The 22,918-nt window shown below is 43.0% G+C and overlaps 1 protein-coding gene across 1 annotated transcript in view; it reads left to right on the forward strand.

The window, feature by feature from the left end:
* Positions 1–22,918, forward strand: part of L1CAM (L1 cell adhesion molecule) — a 207,604-nt gene that overhangs the window by 97,332 nt on the left and 87,354 nt on the right. Inside the window, exon 2 of the mRNA XM_056540478.1 lies at positions 22,450–22,590. Coding sequence (XP_056396453.1) covers positions 22,500–22,590 — 91 coding nt within the window. The 5' untranslated portion in view covers positions 22,450–22,499. The remainder of the gene's footprint in view (positions 1–22,449; positions 22,591–22,918) is intronic.

Below are 22,918 nucleotides of genomic sequence, written 5' to 3' on the forward strand. Positions count from 1 at the left end.
TACATAGATGGGCCAAACAACTAATCTACCAAAATCACTGGCATACATAGAGAACGGAAAGGGGGCGCTGTATAGCAACTATAAAATAAGATGGCTTTCAGAAGCTGCTTGACACCAGCACAATCCTAATCTCTTGTTAGGCTAGGTTCACACTACAGAATTTCTGGGCAGAATTTCTGCCGGAGATTTAGCCGGTGGCACTAAGACCGCACAGACTGCATTGCTGTCCCCATAGACGGCAATGCATTTCTGGGTGGATATTTTGGGAGATCTGCTCAGAAATGCATTGACATCTATGGGGAAGGCAATGCAGTCTGCGCGGTCCTAGTGCCACCATTTTGATCTCCGGCAGAAATTCTGCCTAGAAATTCCGTGGTGTGAACCTAGCCTTAACTGTGTATTTTGAGGACCGGCACAGGCATGTGGTCTCGATGGGTGCTGCAATGTTAAGAGGGAAGTAGGTAGAAAATATACTGGAGTCATGGAAATGGCAGATCTTAAAGGGGTACTCCGGAGGGAAAAAAATGTTTTCCAATCAACTGGTGCCAGAAAATTATACAGATTTGTAAATGACTTCTATTTAAAAATGTTAAATCTTCCAGCTGCTGTATGCTCCAGAGGAAGTTGTGTAGTTCTTTCCAGTCTGACCACGGTGCTCTCTGCTGCCACCTCTGTTAATGTCAGGAGCTGTCCAGAGTAGCAGTGCTTTGCTATGGAGATTTGCTCCGGCTCTGGACAGTTCCAGACAGAAATGTCAGCAGAGAACACTGTGGTCAGTCTGAAAAGAACTACCCAACTTCCTCTGGAGCATACAGCAGCTGATAAGTACTGGAAGGATTAAGATTTTTTATATAGAAGTAATTTACAAATCTGTATAGCTTTCTGGCACCAGTTGATTTGAAAACATTTTTTTTCTATGAAGTACCTCTTCCATGACTCCAGTACATTTTCTAGTTCCTTCCTAACATTGCAGCCCCTGCTGAGACCAAATGCCTGTGCAGGTCCTCAACACCTATTAAAATAGAACACCAACCTGCAGTGGGCTGTTTATTGCAACATGGGCTGCAACCAGGGGTCAAGTCCTAGGATAAAAAAAAAGTGTGGGAACTCACCCAAGATTTTCACTCAAGGGCTTGTCCTGCAGGACTCCTGCTAATGGAAACAGTGTTCCTGCTGTGGAAAAAGTGCAGGAACTCCGTTCCCATGCGTTTCTGTAGGACTCGAGACTAAAGCATGTACCTCCTTTTACTGGGTACAACTGTTCATATCTCATGGGCAGCATGACCCTTAGACAGGACCTTCCATCTCTTGTTTGAGAACATGGGGGGAATTTATCATTATATATGCACTGTTTTCACTCTCTATATTGCGCAGTCTTTTTTGCCCAATTCCGTTTTTTGCATTTTTTTTTTTTGCATAATTTTTATAGAATTTTACAAGTGGAATTCTAAATCACGGTGTACGGTAGAGCTGATTATGTGGTGGACATCGATATATCAACTGCGTATTTCCTCTTTACACGTACAAATTTTGCGCAAGTCCTGATTTTATTGCACAAATATACACCATCAAGGAGGAAACTTAAAATGTAATAAGAATAAGTCCAGAAAGTCCAGCAATATGTAATACATATTTAGATTAGACTCCAATCTGTACAGACTGTAGATCTGTAGAACTGTGTAAAATTCTAACTCCTGCTGTTCTTGATGAGTGCAGGAGATTGCACCTGTGTATTGTAACCATGGTGACCATACAGCTGAGAATATCACTGTATGTGCAGGGATGGGGAAGGAGGTAAGGCTGTTAGGTCTATGTATATGTGTGATCATGTGTATGCAGCAGAGCTGAGTGTGTGATTGTGTAAATGCAGCAGAGCTGAGTGTGTGATTGTGTGTATGCAGCAGAGCTGAGTGTGTGACTATGTGTATGCAGCAGAGCTGAGTGACCGATCATGTGTATGCTGCAGAGCTTAGTGTGTGATTGTGTGTATGCAGCAGAGCTGAGTGGTGACAGTGTGTATGCAGCAGAGCTGAGTTTGTGATGATGTGTATGCAGCAGAGCTGAGTGTGTGATCGTGTGTATGCAGCAGAGCTGAGTGTGTGACTATGTGTATGCAGCAATGCTGAGTGTGTGACTATGTGTATGCACCAGAGCTGAGTGTGTGATTGTGTGTATGCAGCAGAGCTGAGTGTGTGCGTGGTCATGCATACACATAATCACACATTCAGCTCTGCTCCATACACATGCTGCACACTAATTTCTGCTACATGTACATGATCACACACTTAGCTCTGGTACATGTACATAGTGTTTACCAACCAGGGTTTCTCCGGCTGTTTCAAAACTGCAACTCTCAGCATGCCAAGTTTTGCAACACTTGGAAGCATTCTCGTTGGTAAACACTGGTATAGAGGTAAGGGGACAGATTGCTTAGCAAAATTACATATTTTTTAAACCCAGATTTTCTGTGTACTTTATAAAGTTTTATGATCTTACTATTGTGCAGAGTTCTGTTCGGCGCACACTGCTGCTCCGGCACTTCTAGCTATGTGAGCAGTGTACCGCGGGAAAATGCCCCAGCTCTGTGAAGTGTGAGGTAGAGAAGGAGTGTACGGTAGAGCGAGGGGGGCGTATCTATATTTGCACAAAATTTATCAAAGGATGTGCGCAACTTTTGTAAATTTTGAGCAAGAGTGTAAATTAGATAAGCAGTGTAAAGGGGGTAGATCTGTGTCTACAATAGACGCCTAATGATAAATTTCCCCCATGATGATTAACCAGGTTCACTCTACACATAATACAGAGGGCAGCGCCAGCCTATCATGTGACCTGGGTTTTGCATGCGCTGCTGCTTCTCCAGCATGTACTTTTCCGCCCTTGGTCGGAAAGCAGCATGACAGAGGCCAGTGTATTAGAAAGCAGACTCTCCCGACAGTCCTGACATATCCGAGCGACTGCTCCTCTTACCCACATGCTTTCCCTTGATTCTGCAATCCCTTCTAAGCACAGTGTTAGGCTGGAGGATTAACGGCACAATTGGATCTATAGGGGGCTTTACTGCAAATCCCATGAAGGTAGCCATTAGCCCAATTTCCCTTCAGCCGCTATTCTCTCTTGCTTATTTTATACAGGCAATTGGTTGCGATTATTTGCTGCATTAAAGCATGATAACTAAGCTTAGGACATGCCTGGGACTGTGTAAAGTACACTAAAGGCTCATGTACTCGAGGACATGGCCCCCGTAGAAATGGCCCCCCGTAGACATGGCCCCCGTTTTTTTTACTTTGGATTTTATATGTGTTTTTTTCCTGCAACTTTTTTAGCTTTTTCTTTTCTTTTTTTAAATTAAAATTATGTGTTTTAGGACCTGTGTTTTTAGGTGACGTTACCCTCGGCTTTCCCATTACATATAGATCATGTAATTTAGTTATTCCTCTTTGAACTGCAAAAAAAAAAAAAGGAAAAGGAAAAAATAAAAGTTTGCGCATTTTTGCATGGGTTGGAGGTCTATAAGGCAAGGTTCACATTGCAGATTCTCGGGCCGGAAATATTCCGGACATAGAACCCAAGGGCAGCTGGCGCTGACTAAATCAGTTGGCGCTAGGACCACGTGGACATTGCCATCCCTATATATGGTAATATATTCCACCCAGATACCCCCAAAAGAATCGGGGGTATCGGGAGATCATTCTTTCAGCAACAGAAGCTCCGCCCCTAAAATTCCAAAGTGTGCACCGTGCAGCGGAATCTCTTTGACGGTAATGGGATTCTGGTGCATCAGGATTTACGAGCGAAATTGATAAGTGGAATTCCTCAGTATGAACATAGCCTATGAGAAACAAATTCAATGAAAAAGTCACACAAAAACACGCGTAAAATGAAGAAAAACACCACAAAAAATGTAATAGGCTTCCTATTAGGTCGGTGTTTTCCGGCCAGGGGGGCTTCGGCTGTCTAGGTATGCTGGGAGAGGTGGTTTTGCTACAGCTGGAAGTATCCCGGTTGGAAAACACTGTATTACTACATCTGATTTTGCTTCCATCCTTGTCTGTGCTAACCTTGTCGTTCCCTGGGGAGAGGCATCCTGCACAGATTCCTACCAGGACTGGGCCCTTTCCCTCCAAGCAGCCTTATGGCTTGTCACTATGGTACATGATGCCCTTCCTGTAAGTTTTAGGGGTGCTGCAGTAATAACACAGATCCTGTATACCAAGAATGTCTCTAACCAGGCACCGGCTCCGCATCGGACCTGGAATACACTAGCTCCGCCGTTCATTGGGGGAGATTTATCAAAACCTTTGCAGAGGAAAAGTTGCCCAGTTGCCCATAGCAACCAATCAGATCACTTCTTTCATTTTAAACCCTTAAAGCGTTCCCATCGGATCCAACAAAAAACTTTTTAAAAAATATATCACTCAGTACCTAAACCTGACCATGTACATCTAATTTTTATGTGTCTAGCACCTTTATTTATTTTTTATTACACTTTTAATTTTGCTCACTAGTCTGAATTCCTCTCAAAGGGAAGGGGCGTGGCCTCACTGTGCAGGTCTCCGCCCCCTCCCTTAGTATGCTTTCTGCTTACTTCTCCCCTAGCATTAGCAAAACTACAACTCCCAGCTTGTCCTCACTGACAGTAGCGGGACACAAGCCGACAGTGGGAGGATTTTCCCTCCAGCTCTGAGCCCTGCACTCACAGCTGTCAATCAAGGAAGTGTGTCCATGACATAGGTGATGATGCATGGACACAGCAGGACTAGTATGTGTCCAAGCAGGCAAGGGGGCAGTTGTTTGACTGGCTTTTTCAGTATGAAATACAGAAAAATTTCTAATGAAAGCAATTGTAAAACTTATTGGTTTTGCATAATTTACAACATATCAAATGTTTTTGTATATGACAGTGCCCATTTAAGGACAGACCCATTTTTTTACATTAATGACCAGGCCCTTTTTTTCTTACATTTTACATGTGTCTCCTTTAAATGGTAATAACTTTAGAACGATTTTCTGAGCTGAGCAATTCTGAGATAGTTTTTTCATGACATATTGTACTTTATATAAGTGGGGCATTTTTTCTGACACATGCTGCATTTTTTGTGAAAAACTCTTTTGTGAAAAATTGGAAAATTTCTAGCATTTTTTAAATAATTTTTTTATGGTGTTCACTGTACGGTAAAAGTGATGTTATATTTATTCTGTGGGTCGGTACAATTATGGCGATACCCATTTTATATAGATTTTTATGATATTTTTTCTTTTTCTGAGCAAAATTCTTTTTTTTCCCCTTTTATGCGTTATTTTCCGACAGCCATAACTTTTTTCTTTTGACAACAGTGAGTGAGGGCTTATTTTTTGCAGGACAGGCTGTACTTTTTATTGGTATCATTTTTGCAGTACATGCTACCTTTTGATCTTTTTTTATTCTGCTATTTGTACCAAAATTGACGAATTTTGCGCTTTTTTGTTGTTGTTCTTTTACGGCGTTCACCATGCAGGATAATTTACATCATATCTTTATAGCACATGTCATTATGGACATGGCAATACCTAGTACGTATATGATTTATTCATTTTTTTAATTTTTTTTATGATAATACAGGGCTTTTATTTATTTATTTTTTTAAACTTCAAACCTTTATTGAAGAACATTTTATACAGTAATTTATTTTTTTCACTTTTTACAGGTTACACTATGCGGCAATACATTTGTACTGCAGCACATTATAACCTGATGAGCTGCACACACTAAAGCCTGTGCGAACCAGCCTGTGGCTGGATCTCACAGGCTTCCGTAGCCTTCAGCTGGTCTCCTGCTGCCATAGCAACCAACGGCGACCTGCGATCGTATCACGGCGCCACCATTGGTGAACAAGGGAAGCACTCTCCCCCTGCCAACAACATAGATGCTGTGATCAGGATTGACCACGACATCTATGGGGTTAATGCTGCCGGGACTGGCACAATCGCAGCCCCGGCAGCTGTGGCGGAACCCCGGCTGTGATTGACAGCTTGGTCCCGCCGCCGATATCCTGAGCCCCACACGGCAAAACAGGTGATCAGCAGGACGTATGTATACGTCCCAGCGCGCGAACATGTTGGGTGCTGGTACGTATGCATACGTCGTATAGCGGGAGCTAACAAGACAGCGATCTGATTGGTTGCTATGGGCAACTGGGCAACTTTTCCTCTGGACAGGTTTTGATAAATCGCCTCCAAAGATTGTCTCCATTCGTATTGCTGAGACTAACAAATCCCGCTCCTGCTGTGTCCTTGCTGTGTCCCAGACAGATTCAGGAAAATCCTGCAAAAATCCTCCTCTAGCACAGTGTTTTTCAAACAGTGCGCCTCCAGCTGTTGCAGAACTACAACTCCCAGCATGCCCGGACAGCCTTCGGCTGTCCGGGCATGCTGGGAGTTATAGTTTTGCAACAGCTGGAGGCACACTGTTTGTAAAACACTACTCCACGTTCTTTTACCGAGACCTATTCACATTTTCATATAAGGGACTCAGCTTATTTATTGAAAAAAAAAAAATGGCGCCAATGCATTCCAATGGTTATTTGTGCATGGCGTTTTGGTTCTGTTAGATTTACAAAGACCGTTTTGGCCTAGTTTTTCCATTTTCCGTTTTTCAGTGGCCGTAGTTACTACTGGTTATAATCCTTCTCCTCTAGTATATAGGTGATAAGCAATGCGTTGACAGGCAGTGGCGCGTTGACAGGTCTCATTGTTATTAAAAGCCACTTCACAGGCCTGGTGGAAATCATTACGTACTAGAATCCGATTAGTAAATCGCTCTTCCCATCCCCCGTACAAGTGACGATCCCTATTACTTATGAGCACTCTATATCAATGACAGGAGAGCGATCTGAGAATGTTCAGCCTCCCCTGCCTGTGGCGCCGCCCTTTACATAGGCAGATGCTATTCCATCTACATGATTTATTAGTGGAATTCTTAACTTTTTGTAGCCAGGTTCAAGTGACTGACTATATTTCTAGCAATGTGAAGCTCTGCTACTGTAAAAAGCGCTGTTTCCCAACCAGGGTGCCTCCAGCTGTTGCCAAACTACAACTCCCAGCATGCCCGGAGAGCCAAGGCTTGTCATCTGGAGGCACATTGGTTGAGAAACACTGGTATATAATATATAAGGGGACGGCATTCAAACTGGATGCATACAAACAATGTAAAAAATATCATTTTATGTTATGTTATTATTGTAACTAGAGATGAGCGAACTTACAGTAAATTCGATTCGTCACGAACTTCTCGGCTCGGCAGTTGATGACTTTTCCTGCATAAATTAGTTCAGCTTTCCGGTGCTCCGGTGGACTGGAAAAGGTGGATACAGTCCTAGGAAAGAGTCTCCTTGGACTGTATCCACCTTTTCCAGTCCACTGGAGCACCTGAAGGCTGAACTAATTTATGCAGGAAAAGTCATCAACTGCCGAGCCGAGAAGTTCGTGACGAATCGAATTTACTGTAAGTTCGCTCATCTCTAATTGTAACATCTACTCTGGTGGGGTATTGCAGAATTTAGCAACTTATCTTGATCTCCCATCCACAGAATAAGAATAAGTGTCTGATTGCTGGACCCATCCAATCTAAAGAAAGGGCCCTGAATCACCCCACTGCATGGAATGGTGTGGTCGGCACCAGGGCCGGCTCTGCATATAGGCAAAATAGGCAGCTGCCTAGAGTGCCGACTTGATGGGGGGGGCACCACTCAGCCTGCTGCAAGAAAGTTAGACAACCGGCATCCAAACTACTTGCTCTGCCAGCAGCATGAGGAGGGGACTTGTTACAGTGTTTCACCCCAGTAGTAAGGTCAAAGGGCAGGTCAAGGGGCTGAGTCAAGGGGGCGGCAAAAATCCTTACACCAGCCTGGGTTGGCACTCAGTCCATGCATAGTCTGCAGTGCTGGAGATACCAGAGTACAGCTCCCAGGTATCAAGAATGCATGGAGCAAGTGCCGACCCCACCATTCCATGCAGCGGTGAGATTATGGGCCCTATTTTGGAAAACCCAGAGGACAGACACCCCCCCCTCCCCCCTCCGTGATCACACTCTTAGCCCCCATCCTGTGGATAAATGCTGCTGTACCCCTTTAAATGGGGTGATTTAATGTGATCAATTCCTTTTTGTTAGAGGGGTTCCCTGACAATAAGCTGATCGTAAACCATTCTGTTGCTAGAACCCCCAGCTGTCAGCTGTAATTTTTGGGGGAACCCAACATTAAGGGAGTTCTCCAGCTTGGTCACATCCCTTCTTGTTGGGAAATTCTCTCGATAATAAGCTGATCCCATAGTTTTTCCTGTTGGGACCCCCAGAGACCAGCTATAATCTGTGGGAAAACTGGAGTGTGTTTAAAGGAGTAGTCCAGTGGTGACCCAGTGGTGAACAAATTATCCCCTATCCTAAGGATAGGGATAAGTTTGAGATCGCGGGGGGTCCGACCGCTGGGGCCCCCTGCGATCTCCTGTACGGAGTCCCGACAGCCCGTTGGCTGTCCGGGCATGCTGGGAGTTGTAGTTTTGCAACATCTGGAGGTCCGCAGGTTGTAGACCACTGTTAGAGGAAGTTGTACTCACCTGTCCCCGCCGCTCCGGACCGTCACCGCTCGTCACCGCTGCCCGGTATGTTGCTGTCCATCGCTGCCGCCGCGCCCCCGAGGTGTCCCGATGCTCCGTTAAGGCCTCTACTTCCCCGGCATCCTCGCTCTCCGTCGCCGCCATCACGTCGTTACGCACGCCGCTCCTATTGGATGACGGGACGGCGTGCGCAGCGACATGATGACGACGATGGAGAGGGCCGACGATGCAGGGGATCCCGAAGAGGACGCGCCGGGGCCCCGAGGACAGGTAAGTGATCGTCAGCGGACCACATGGGGCACCGTAACAGCTATCCGGTGGCAGCTGAAGCAGCCTGCGCTGCCGGATAGCCGTTTATGCGATGGCCCCGACATACAAAAGCATCGTATGTTGATGCTGCCTCTGAGAGGCCATCGCATGTTGAAATGATCGTATGTCGGGGCCATCGTAGGTCGAGGGGTCACTGTATTTCATACTGGAAAACTCCATTAGCTTTGCCGCGCCTTCGCAGGAGACATGGAGCATTACATACCTCCAATTGCAACTGATGGGCTATTGTGTAATGCGTAGACAGGTTGGGTCCTCCAGTGTGGAAGACTGTTTTCATAGCTGGTTTTCCTGACAGGATATCATGAGTTGTGCTGAACAACTAAACAACAAACTCATCACTACTATGTCTGTTTATCAGTTCGGTCACCTAATGAGATGTTCAATTTTTGTATAAGGGACATGTGGACCCTGCAGGGGCCCCCGCCAACATCTGTCCTGGGATTGCGTCCCCTTAAACAGCCTCTAAAGAGCAGCTGTTGTCGGAGAGTAAAAGAGGGAGAAGGGTTCAGATACAGGACCCCCTTATGTGTGTGGCCGGTAATGGGCCGGAGTGTTATAGCTGTTGTTGTTTTTAAAGGGGAAACAATCTTTATGTCACTAATTGACAATAATACAAAAGATATTACAAGTAAATATCTTTAGAATTTTACATAAGTCATATTTAAAATAAAGAAAGGGAAGGAATGGGGGGGGGGGGGGGGGGTGAGGGGAGAGTTTTTACTCCGTGCCCCCCTGCTGAATTATTCAGGCCAGCAGATGTCCACTGGGCCCCTGTCTCTGGCTCCCAGCTATTTCTGGCCATTTATTCAATTATTTAACTTAGAAGGAAAGCAAACAGCATCCAGAAAGATGGTAAAGATTTTAACCTCCCCTGCTACTCACATCTAATCCATTTCCTGCCTGTAGCAGTGGAGGGGCTCCGGAGACACGGCTCTAACCTCACATCACCGCCATAGAGAAAACTGGAACCGACCGACCATGAAACACATTAGGGGTCGTACGGTTCTGCTGGGTGTAGTAGCTCAACCCCAAGGAATAACCTGACGTTACATTAGCAGTAAAATTTATGTAATCTGTGACATCATATCTATCTATCTATTTATCTAGCAACAGGAGAATACAGCAGCACACTGCTAGCACAAAGATATAGATGAAACATGAGTATATAGATAAAACATGAGTATATAGATAGAACATGAAAAGCTATACAGCTGTAATGCAATAAATGAAGATATGAAACTATGAAATTATGAGGTACTTAGCTTACAAATTTGGCGCCAAATAGCGTGGACTGTCCCACCACGGTAAGGTGACCTCATTCTGGGACGGACCCTACACTGTGAATATGCCTCTGTGTGAACAGTACAGCAGGCATTGCAAGGTCTGAAACATCCAAGGTACCTTATATACACCTAATAGAGGTGGGTGGGGTGCAGGAGCCAACATGGAGGTAGCCACTCCCCTGTATGTGTAATCCAACCAAAGAATAAGTTGGCCAGCACTATTAATTCCAAACTATTCTAAAAACCTGGCTTGCAGGTACAGGCTGCTGTTGCTGTATATTTAGCCCAGCAGCCTGCACCTGCAAGCCAGGTTTTTACAATAGTTTGGAATTAATAGTGCTGGCCAACTTATTCTTTGGTTGTATCTATTTATTTATTTATCTATCTATCTATTTATCTATCTATATATCTATTTATCTATCTCATATCTATCTATCAAAACATTTATTTATTTATCCCATATCTATTAATTTTCTATGTAGCTCTCTCACATCTATCTAATATCTATTTGTCTATTTATCTATCTATCTATCCCCTATTGATTGGTGGTGGATAGAAAGTGGCTGATAACAGATAACAATTACTTTCCCTTTTACTCTTAAAGGGGTACTCCGATGGAAAACTTTTTTTTTTTTTAAATCTACTGGTGCCAGAAAGTTAAACAGATTTGTAAATCACTTCTATTAAAAAATCTTAATCCTTCCAGTACTTATTAGCTGCTGAATACTACAGAGGAAATTGTTTTATTTTTGGAACACAGAGCTCTCTGCTGACATCATGACCACAGTGCTCTCTGCTGACATCTCTGTCCATTTTAAGAACTCTCCAGAGCAGGAGAAAATCCCCATAGAAAACATAGGCTGCTCTTGACAGTTCCTAAAATGGACAGAGATGTCAGTAGAGAGCACTGTGCTCGTGATGTCAGCAGAGAGCTCTGTGTTCCAAAAAGAAAACCATTTCCTCTGTAGTATACAGACCCTAAAAAGTACTGGAAAGATTACGATTTTTTAATAGAAGTAATTTACAAATCTATTTAACTTTCTGGCACCAGTTGATTTAAAAAAAAAAAAGAAAGTTCTCCACGGGAGTACCCCTTTAAGAAAAGTTTTTCTTTTTCTTTTTTTTTATTGGATTTATATAGAGCCCCAAATACTACTTGGTAAATAACTAAAGGAGAACTGTAGTGCAATATAACTTATCCCCTATTCAAAAGATAGGGGATACAGTAAGTTACAGATCTCAGGGGGTCCGTCCCCTGAGACCCTCCGCAATCTCCTGTACGGGGCCGTGGCAGTATACATAGAGATACCTGGAGAGGGCGTGTCTGCTGTGGCTTCCTGCTGGGGATAACACAGCACTTCCTGCAGACTGATGCCAGCCCATACAGGAGATCGCGGGTGGCCCCAGCAGTCGGACCCCCGCAATCTATAACTTATCCCTTATCCATCGGTTAGGGGATAAGTTATATTGCACTACAGTTCTCCTTTAAATGATAATGTTCCAGTTGCCACAGACACCCCTAGGTGTAGACAGTACACAGTCAGCTCCTCAGCTCCCCCAGTGGTGGCTGCAGGTAGTCAGAATGTTATCATTTTGTTCTATTTTGTGGATTTGGCGCTCCGCTGTATATCAGAAAGCACAGCTGTAGAGATATAGTATAAATGTATTCAGCACATAATTTTGGACATCTAAGCAAAATAAAGTTCATAGAAGGACATTCACCAGTGGATTTATGATTTAAAAAAAAATGATTAGATAGTGACGGGAAATAGCTTTGTCGCCTGTTTCCCAGCCCCAGTCATTTTGTCCTACTTTTTTCGAATTTCTCATATTTGCCAAACAAAAACAAAAAAAAAAACAACTTGAAATCCATTAGCAATAATCAGTCCAGGACGACATTAAATATTCAGTGGTGGCTGTAGAGAACATATGGTGGAAAGTAGAGATTTGAGAAGACAGCTGTCTGGATCCTGCCTCAGATGTTTCTCAAATTTCATAGGAATCTTTTCACGATCTGTTCTAAACCCCTGATCACTACTGATGAAGATTCGGTGTATTGTTCTACCCTGGTCATATATATCATATTTATAATTCACCCAAAAGAAACCGCATTGGGCACCAGTTATGTAAATGAAAAAGGGGCACTAATCCATGATAGAAGCTGTGATTACTCAGTCCTGCCGGCGGTTTCGTGCGACGGAACGCACTTCTTCCGGCCTCGAAGAGGCCGGAAGAAGTGCGTTCCGTCACACGAAACCCCCGTCAGACACCTCTGAGTGCCCTGCGCTGTCCCCCTCCCTCTCCCAGTGTTTTGGTCCGGGCTTCGCAGCCTACAGAATAGTAGTGTTGGGCACGAATATTCAAAATGCTGATTTTTACCACGAATATCGGCACTTCACGATTTCGCGAATATTTCGAATATGGTGATATATATATGTAATGACGAATATTCGTTTATTTTTTGTTTATTTTTCAAATATGCAAATATTCGCAAATATCGGCACTTCCAGTCAGAGAATACCGATCCCTCCCTTCTTTTAGGGGAAAGATTTAATTGTGCACGCTCACTATGCGAATTTCATTACGAATTTTCGTGAATATGCAAATTTTGAAGATATAGGATGCATATTCCTCCATATATTCACGAAATATGGCAAATTCGAATATGGCCTATGCCGCTCATCACTACTAGTGTTGAACACGAATATTCGTAATGCGAATTTTTATTGCGAATATCGGCACTTCACGATTTTGGGAATATTTATTTAGAATATAGTGCTATATATTCGTAATGACGAATATTCATTTTGTTTCCACATGCAAATGTTTATGCAAATTTTTATGCAAATTTTTGCATGGGAAAAAAAGTGAACAAACATAACGAATATGCGGATTTCGCAAACATAGGACGAATAATCGTCAATATATTCGCGAAATATCGGGAATTCGAATATGCAGGATTCTATTTCTGCTTTTATTTTGTATATTATACTTATGCCTCTTTTTTTTTTTTATCAAAGATTTTATTTTGATACATAGGGGTTGTTTCCTAAGACCCCTGAAAAATAAGAGATTATGCTGGGGTTAGTATTCTCTCCCCATCCAAAGACCACTACAGGAGTATTACATACCAGTCATTCCAGTCAATTGCTGTTGGCAGCTTTCTGTGGCTCCTCAAGGGGGGGGTGTAAAGGGGGGATCTGACCGAGTCAGCATCTGATTGGTCTTAAGAAGTGACAACTACCTTAAATGTGATAGCCAAGATTAAAAGAAAAAAAAAATCCTTTAGATTGGGCATAACCAGCTCATTGGTGGGGCTCTCGACCACTGGGACCATGCTAAGGTCAATTGACCCCCAAGTGAATGGATTGGCAACATACGTGTTTAGCCACTGCTCTATACAGTTTTTGGAGAGCAGGGGAAAAAAGAAGAACAGAGATGGCGCTCCAGTAGTGAAGTATGTTGGTATAAGGTTTTTGGGGGAAAAAAAGGATGAAATGGTTCTCACCTTTTTGTGTTGTGCTGGCAGGCACAACACTGTAGTACGCTTAAGTATATGTGTCGGGAGGCAGCCGGCCGTCGGTCTGGAACAGGATTACAGATGTGGAATCTGGGTTGCCTTGCGGGGCCAGCCAGATGTCTGAGGAAAATTCCGACTTTTTTGGCTTGGTAGGCGCTCGCCCGAGGATGACACTTAGGTTTAACTGATGAAGAGGGGTGCCCCCTCGAAACGCGTTGTTTTTGCATGGAAATAAAGCCTTAAAATCTCCACTGACTCAGTGTCATCCTCGGGCGAGCGCCTACCAAGCCAAAAGTCAGAATTTTTCTTCGGACATCTGGCTAGCCCCGCAAGGCAACCCAGATTCCACATCTGTAATCCTATTCAGTTTTTGGCAGTGTTTGGAAATTCCATATAATGAAGTATAGTAATATAATATAATAATAGAACATTTGGGCATGTGTGCTGACACTCCATTTACTTAGGGTTATTTGATCTCCACATGTATACAGAGGATGCGGACACTGGCACTGCTACTCCTATATTAGTTAAATGGAAAACCGTTCAATCAATGGTAGATTTCCAGAAATATGGCATAATGGCTCGTGTATGAGACTACAGGGGTGCTCACATCCCCAGGATACAGTTCAAACAAATGTTTCGAAAAAGAGAAAGCAGGAAAGATGGAGCACTCACCCTAACAACAGCCTTTATCTGATGCTCTATTCCATTTAGAAGATTACAATACACGATCAGGAGCAAGGTTGACAGGTGCAGACACGAGGCGGGGTTCCCCCGCCTCATGTCTGCACCTGTCAACCTTGCTCCTGTTCGTGTATTGTGATGTCCGAAATGGAATAAAGCATCAAGAAATGGGCTATCTTTAGGGTGAGTGCTCCATCTTTCTTGCTTTCTCTCTTTTAAAACATTTATTTGATCTCCATACCTATGATCTTTGGGGGTTCTAATGATCCCCAGCCGATCAGCTAATTATACCTTATCCTGTAAATAGGGGAAAAACTTCTAATCTTGGGATAACCCCAAAATGCTAAGTGAAGCTCACTTTCCTTCTTCATCTCCCATCTCTTCGACTCTACTTGACAATGTGCATATGGAGGTGTAGAACCCATGAGGAAGCATGTAGAGTAGAATCTATGGACAAGCCTGAAGCATGATGGGAGTCAAAGTCAGAATGCACAAAGTTTTAAAGGGGACGTCTCATGAAAATAACCCCATTTCATATGACGCTCACCTATTAGGGGAAGTTGAGGTAGCGCCATCAAAAAAAAAAAGAATGCGTTACATGGTAGCCACTGAAATGGGCCTTTTCTGCAGTATGGGTAGACTATCTTTGTTAGTGGCTCCTTGCTCTGGCCAATAGAAAGGGTCTTAAAGGGGTACTCCGGTGGAATTATTTTTTTTTTAAATCAACTGGTGCCAGAAAGTTAAACAGATTTGTAAATGACTTCTATTTAAAAATCTTTACCCTTCCAGTACTTTTTAGCAGCTGTATGCTACAGAGGAAATTCTTTTCTTTTTGAATTTCTTTTTTTGTCTTGTCCACAGTGCTCTCTGCTGACACCTCTGTCCCTGTCAGGAACTGTCCAGAGCAGCATAGGTTTGCAATGGGGATTTTCTCCTGCTCTGGACAGTTCCTGATATGGGCATCAGGTGTCAGCAGAGAGCACTGTGGACAAGACAAAAAAGAAATTCAAAAAGAAAAAGAATTTCCTCTGTAGCATACAGCTGCTAAAAAGTACTGGAAGGGTAAAGATTTTTTTTAATAGAAGTCATTTACAAATCTGTTTAACTTTCTGGCACCAGTTGATTAAGAAAAAAAATATATATATGTTTTCCACCAGAGTACCCCTTTAAAGGGGTACTCTGCCCCTAGACATCTTATCCCCTATCCAAAGGATAGGGGATAAGATATCAGATCGCGGGGGTCCCGCCGCTGGGGACCTGCGGGATCTACCATGCAGCACCCACTCGACCACGAGGACGGAGCATAGTGATGTCACGGCTCCGCCCCCGTGTGATGTCATGCTCCGCCCCCTCAATGCAAGTCTATTGGAGCTGTCACGCCCCCTCCCACAGGCTTGCATTGAGGGGGCGGAGTGTGATGTCACACGGGGGCGGAGTTGTGATGTCACTACGCTCCATCCCCGTGATCGCCAGTAATCAGACGAACACGCTCCGGGGACTGATTCTAACGGGGTGCGGCGTGGAAAATCAAGGGGGTCCCACGCAGCGGGACCCCCGCGATCAGGCATCTTATCCCCTATCCTTTGCATAGGGGATAAGATGTCTAAGCACTGGAGAACCCTTTTAAGTGGAGGCCCCCTCCTCTATGAGGTGCATGTTCCCTAATAATTCTGCGAACACGCTCCGGGGACTGATTCTAACGGGGTGCGGCGTGGAAGATCAAGGGGTGTCCCACACAGCGGGACCCCCGCGATCAGGCATCTTATCCCCTATAGTTTGGATAGGGGATAAGATGTCTAAGCACCGGAGAACCCCTTTAAGTGGAGGCCCCCTCCTCTATGAGGTGCATGTTCCCTAATAATTCATATAGAAGGGGTTTGTCATATTGCCACACTGCCGTAGCCAAACACTTGATTTCCTAACTATGAACACCTATGCAATGTACATGATGATTCCACAACTGATACTTTGTCACAAACACTTACACACTGACATTTGGACTTGTGACATTTTTCCATACTAAACCATTTGATATTTGGTATTGTTTAAAAAAAACAAAAAACGAAAAAAAAGGCACAGCCTAAACAGAAAATCTAATATAGCGAAGAGTCTGGGAATCAAATCCATTATAGCAAAAATTCTCCAAGAATCATAAACAATAACAAAAGAAACACATAAGCAGTCACTGCCTCCATAGGGTTAGCTTTATGTGCTTCTTATTGTTGTTTCTTGTCCCCTCCTCCCATTCCCTCCACCCAAATCAGATGTTAAGGTGACAGCATAAAGTGGCGCCACTTAGCAGGGCCAGCTCACAACTTATTGCTTGTGTCACTTGTGGTATATTTGGGGGAGGGAGGTGGGGAGATACTGGGGAGAGATCAATACAGCTTGTCTATGTGCAGAGCTATAAAGTAATTCAGTCCTGAATCTAACAAGAGCTCCGAATTTGTTAATAAAAAATCGAGGACAAGCTGGGAATAGAAACCTAGTAAAGTATAGAAAAAAAATAAGTTAACACTGATATAGTAGAGATGAAAAAATAAAATGCTACAAATTTTTTATCAAGTTAAATTGAATAATTCTAATAATATAAAAAAATATATATAAATAGTTTCACAATAGAAACAAAAACAGTAATCATTATTTATAAATAATTGACAAAATGTAAATACAAATTTATAAATAAAAATAAATAATATTAATAATAATAATAAATTATTTAATAATGCAAATCATAAAAATAATTGTAATAATAATAATAACAATAATCATCGTAGTACAGTATTACAATAAATAAATAAAAAATTAGTTACCATATTTTACATTTTCAGTTTCCTGATGAATTCTCAGGGGTGGATTTGTAACTTTGCCCTTGGACTGGTGGCACCACCCATGCCCATTTTGTGACATAATACACATGTTCAATCTTTCTACTAATGCTTTGCCCCCTTCATTATATTCCCTCTTCATTGCCAGGCTCTTGGATGCCATTTCAATACCTGGCTGCTTATGTTTCCATCTAACCCGGTCAGACTGCACATTAGCCATGCCAGTGCGCCACCACTTTACTCAACCGATTAAACAACCAAATAACCAATACCAACATGACACAGGCTAAGTACCAGTCTTAAAGGGGTATTCCAGGCCAAAACTTTTTTTTATATATCAACTGGCTCCGGAAAGTTAAACAGATTTGTAAATTACTTCTATTAAAAAATCTTAATCCTTCCAATAGTTATTAGCTTCTGAAGTTGAGTTGTTGTTTTCTGTCTAACTGCTCTCTGATGACTCACGTCCCGGGAGCTGTGCAGTTCCTATGGGGATATTCTCCCATCATGCACAGCTCCCGGGACGGGACATCATCATTGAGCAGTTAGACAGAAAACTTCAGTAGCTAATAACTATTGGAAGGATTAAGATTTTTTAATAGAAGTAATTTACAAATCTGTTTAACTTTCTGGATCCAGTTGATATACAGTGACCCCTGAACCTACGATGGCCCCGACATACGATAATTTCAACATGCGATGGCCTCTCAGAGGCCATCGCATGTTGAAAGCAGCATCAACATACGATGCTTTTTTTTATGTCGGGGCCATCGCATAAACGGCTATCCGGCAGCAAAGACTGCTTCAGCTGCCACCGGATAGCCGTTTACGGTGCCCCGTGAGCTCCGGTGATGATCACTTACCTGTCCTCGGGGCTCCGGAGCGTCCTTTTCGGGATCCCCTGCATCGTCGGCGCTCTCCATCGACGTCATCACGTCAATGCGCACGCCGTCCCATCATCCAATAGGAGCGGCGTGCGTTGCGATGTGATGGCGGCGACGGAGCGCGCGGATGCCTGGGAAGCAGAGGCCTTGCTGGAGTGTCGGGGACACCTCGGGGACGTGGCGACAGCGATGGACGGCGACATCCCGGGCAGCGGTGACGGTCCGGAGCGGCGGGGACAGGCGAATACAACTTCCTCTAACAGTGGTCTTCAACCTGCAGACCTCCAGATGTTGCAAAACTACAACACCCAGTATGCCCGGACAGCCGTTGGCTGTCCGGGCATGCTGGGTGTTGTAGTTTTGCAACATCTGGAGGTCCGCAGGTTGTAGACCACTGTCCTATACTTTACATTGCACGGATCCCTCAACATGCGATGGTTTCAGCAAACGATGGTCCATTTGGAACAGATTACCATCATATGTTGAGGGACCACTGCATATAAAAAAAAGTTTTGCCTGGAATACCCCTTTAAAATAAATAAAATAGCCTTATCTGAGGGCAGGAGCACACCTACTTTAACTGCAATGATTGCCCTTGATATTGGGTGATGCCAACAAACCACTTTAACCCGATAACGGCCATGGACGTCTATACTCGTCCAATGGCCGTTACCGGGGTATGACGCGGGCTCCCGACTCGAGCCCACGTCATACCGGCCAGCCCCCAGCTGATTCCTGTAGCTGGGGGCCGGCGTTAATAGCCGAAATGCGGCGATCGCCGCGGCCGGCTATTAACCCTTTAGATCGCCGCTGTCAAAGTTGACAGCGGCGTCTAAAGGTGCCTGTATACAGTCCCTGGTGGTCCAGTGGGGTGGATCGCTCCCCCGCAGCGCGATCGCGGGGGAGCGATCCACTGCTGAGGTAGCCTGAGGGCTTACCTCTCCTCCTGTGTCGGCTCCGGCTCTCTGAATGATAAAGCCTGGCAGGACCAGGCTTTATCAATCGAGCGCAGAGCACACAGATGAATGGGATTGTATGCAATCCCATTCATCTGTATGAGGAATCAAATGATTCCTCCTAAAAGTCCCCTAAGGAGACTAAAAGTGTAAAAAAAAAAAGTTTAAAAAAAGTTTAAAAACACACACATTAACCCCTTCTTTATTAAAAGTTTAAATCACCCCCTTTTCCCAAATTTCATATTAAAAATATGTAACCATAATAAAAATAAACATATGTAGTATCGTCGCGTGCGTAAATGTCTGAACTATAAAAATATATCATTAATTAAACCGCACGGTCAATGGCGTACACGCAAAAAAATTCCAAAGTCCAAAATACCGTATTTTTGGTCACTTTTCATACCATAAAAAAAGGAATAAAAAGCGATCAAGAAGTCCAATCAAAATAAAAATGGTACCGATTAAAACTTCAGATCACGGCGCAAAAAATGAACTCTCAAACCGCCCTGTACGTGGAAAAATAAAAAAGTTATAGGGGTCAGAAAAGGACAATTTTAAATGTATAAATTTTCCTGCATGTAGTTATGATTTTTTCCAGAAGTGCGACAAAATCAAACCTATATAAGTAGGGTATCATTTTAATCGTATGGACCTACAGAATAAAGATAAAGTGTAATTTTTACCGAAAAATGTACTGCCTAGAAACAGAAGCCCCCAAAATTTACAAAATGGTGTTTTTTCTTCAATTTTGTCGCACAATGATTTTTTTTTCCGTTTCGCCATAAATGTTTGTGTAAAATGACTCATGTCATTCCAAAGTAGAATTGGTGGCGCAAAAAATAAGCCCTCATATGGATTTTTAGGTGCAAAATTGAAAGGGTTATGATTTTTAAAAGGTGAGGAGGAAAAAACGAAAGTGTAAAAACAGAAAAATGCTTGGTCCTTAAGGGGTTAAAATTTACAAAGAGTATTCATGACCAGAGTGAAGGACGACTCTGGGCAGAGCCAACACAGTGTCACCAGAGACGTCATGCCAGGACATCTATGGTTATGGTTTTGTATTCTGATTATTTATACCAGATCTGTATCTACATCCATGAAAACCCACATGGCAGCCTGCCCTATACTGGATCTTTACTGGCTCCAATTGGACAGATAGGAATAAGCATTAGTGAGATTTTATGGAGGCATGTGGTGCCTGGGTGAGTGCATGATCTCAGCTGGCACCCTGGGCTCTTAGTCATTTACCCAGCTTTCCTCATCTCCCGGGGAGACTCGCTCTGTCTGGCAGACATAGATGTCTCAGGAGAAGCTGAGGTTTTTTTTGTTCCATAATTAAAGAGACCTGTTTTCTTTCATTCTTGTTTGTAGCAGACAGAGGAGATGGGATGCAGGCAGTGTGAGAAGTGTCTCTACCCCTCCTCCATCCTATTGCAATATATATATATATATATATATATATATATATATATATATATATATATCCCCATAGAAATGTATATATATATATATATACATATATATATATATAAAACCATATATATATATATATCCCCATAGAAATTTATATATATATATATATATATATATATAAACTATATATATATATATATATATATATATCCCCATAGAAATATATATATATAGCCCCATATATATATATATATATATATATATATATATAACCCCATAGAAATATATATATATATATATATATATATATATATATATATATCTAATTCTATAGAACAGTGTTTCCCAATAGGGGTGCCTCCTGCCGTTGCAAAACTACAACTCCTAGCATGCCCGGACATGCTAGAAGTTGTAGTTTTGCAACAGCTGAAGAAGCACTGTTTGGAAAACACTGCTGTAAAGAGGGAAAGGAACAATGGCTATTTTATCCTCAGCTGTAAAAGTCAGTACTATAATGGGGGCCAGATTTGCCCCCCAACACCCCACTATCAATTCAATAATGAACCTCAGAGATAAGCTTCATCCAGATGGTCTATAATGTTCTCATGTTACACGCATGATCCATATGGACATGTAATGTGATAATGGATGGTGTTATACAGTATATATATATATATTTGGCGTAGTGGGAGGACCCGACACTGTGTTCCGACTCTTGGTCCCGTGGGTGCTCTGCTTCTCAGGACAAGACCCAATGTCCCATGAAATGTAGGCTTGAAAAAGGTCTCACTGAGCAGACCGAAACGTAGCACTTGTGACTGGATGGGTGAAGAAACCACTTTTTATGCCACATTGGAGTGCTGCTTCTTCCTTGGTAAAACTATATATATATATATATATATATATATATATATATATATATATTTATATATATATACAAAATGGGCACCATTGATAATGGCTTTCTATGGCACTGGTGATCCATGCTGGGTGTTGTAGTTTTGCAATGACTGGAGGCTATAGAACTACAGATATTTTGTTTACGAATTCATTGTATCGTATCTTCTATGGACCAATAAATCTATAGGCGCCTCCAATATTGTGGCATATGAAATAATATTGTGGCTTGCACAGGGACCATAGCTTGTATATCCCTATTGGTCTGTAATAGGGATGAGCGGCAGGGGCCGTGTTCGAATTCGAGATATTTGGTGCATATATGGATGAATATTTGTCCTATATTCTCATTCGCATATTCGCTATGTTCGATTTTTTTTTCTCATGCAAAAATTTGTAATGAAATTTGCATAGTGCACATGTGCAATTATATCTTTCACCTAAATGAAGGGAGGGACCAGTGTCCTCTGACTGGAAGTGCTGATATTCGCGAATATTTGCATTTTCGAATATATTTTCAAAAAAAATTATATTCGTCATTGCGAATATATATCACTATATTCTAAATATTTGTGAAACTACGAAGTGCCGATATTCACAGTAAAAATTAGCATTTTGAATATTCGCCATCAGCACTAGTCTGTAATAGTGACTATAAAGGACCCCATGTACTGCTATACAGGCCTATGTACACAACATTGCCATAAGGGAGAGCTCATAGTCTTATTTGTTATAGTTGTTGGCTAAATAATCTGCGGCTGAACCATCCAAATGAATTTATTCCTGTAAATGTTATGTTACGTCATCTATATATCACCCACATACTCCGCCACGCTGTACACACTGCTGAATCACTCATGTCAGCTTTAGACTATTATACCTTCAATGTGCTCTAGTAACGTGAAGCATTGCAATGAAAGATAAGAAAGAGTTAAATCTGACACGTCTCCCTGCCTCCTCCCCTTCCTCAGCATCCCTCATCTGTAATGTACCAGGCAGGAGAGGAGGGTCTGGGGAGCCGGCTGTGATTTCTGTCACTCATCTCTTCTCTCTCCCTGACAGGTGGAGCTCCTCAAGTCATCCTGGAGTAATAAAGACAAGAGATCTCTGCTATGTCTCTAATGTCCACATCATGTCTTCTGGGGACATTCTTACTTATTCTGCTCTGCAGCAACATCCAGACCTTGGATTTACCTAAAGACTGTGAGTACAACCCCCAACATCTGTCTGTTGTCTGTGCTGTGATCCTATTCATGTCATTGCTGAAGGAATTGTGTATGTGTGTGCATCCTCCAGTATAACACAGGACAGTGCACAGCTTCACCACCAAGGCCAGCTCACTGGAGGGGCACAGCAGCACAGGAGGACAGGGCACAGCAGCACAGGAGGACAGGGCACAGCAGCACAGGAGGACAGGGCACAGCAGCACAGGAGGACAGGGCACAGCAGCACAGGAGGACAGGGCACAGCAGCACAGGAGGACAGGGCACAGCAGCACAGGAGGACAGGGCACAGCAGCACAGGAGGACAG

The sequence above is a fragment of the Hyla sarda genome, chromosome 9 (genome assembly GCF_029499605.1).
Source record: "Hyla sarda isolate aHylSar1 chromosome 9, aHylSar1.hap1, whole genome shotgun sequence".
In the NCBI taxonomy this organism is placed as follows: Eukaryota; Metazoa; Chordata; class Amphibia; order Anura; family Hylidae; genus Hyla; species Hyla sarda.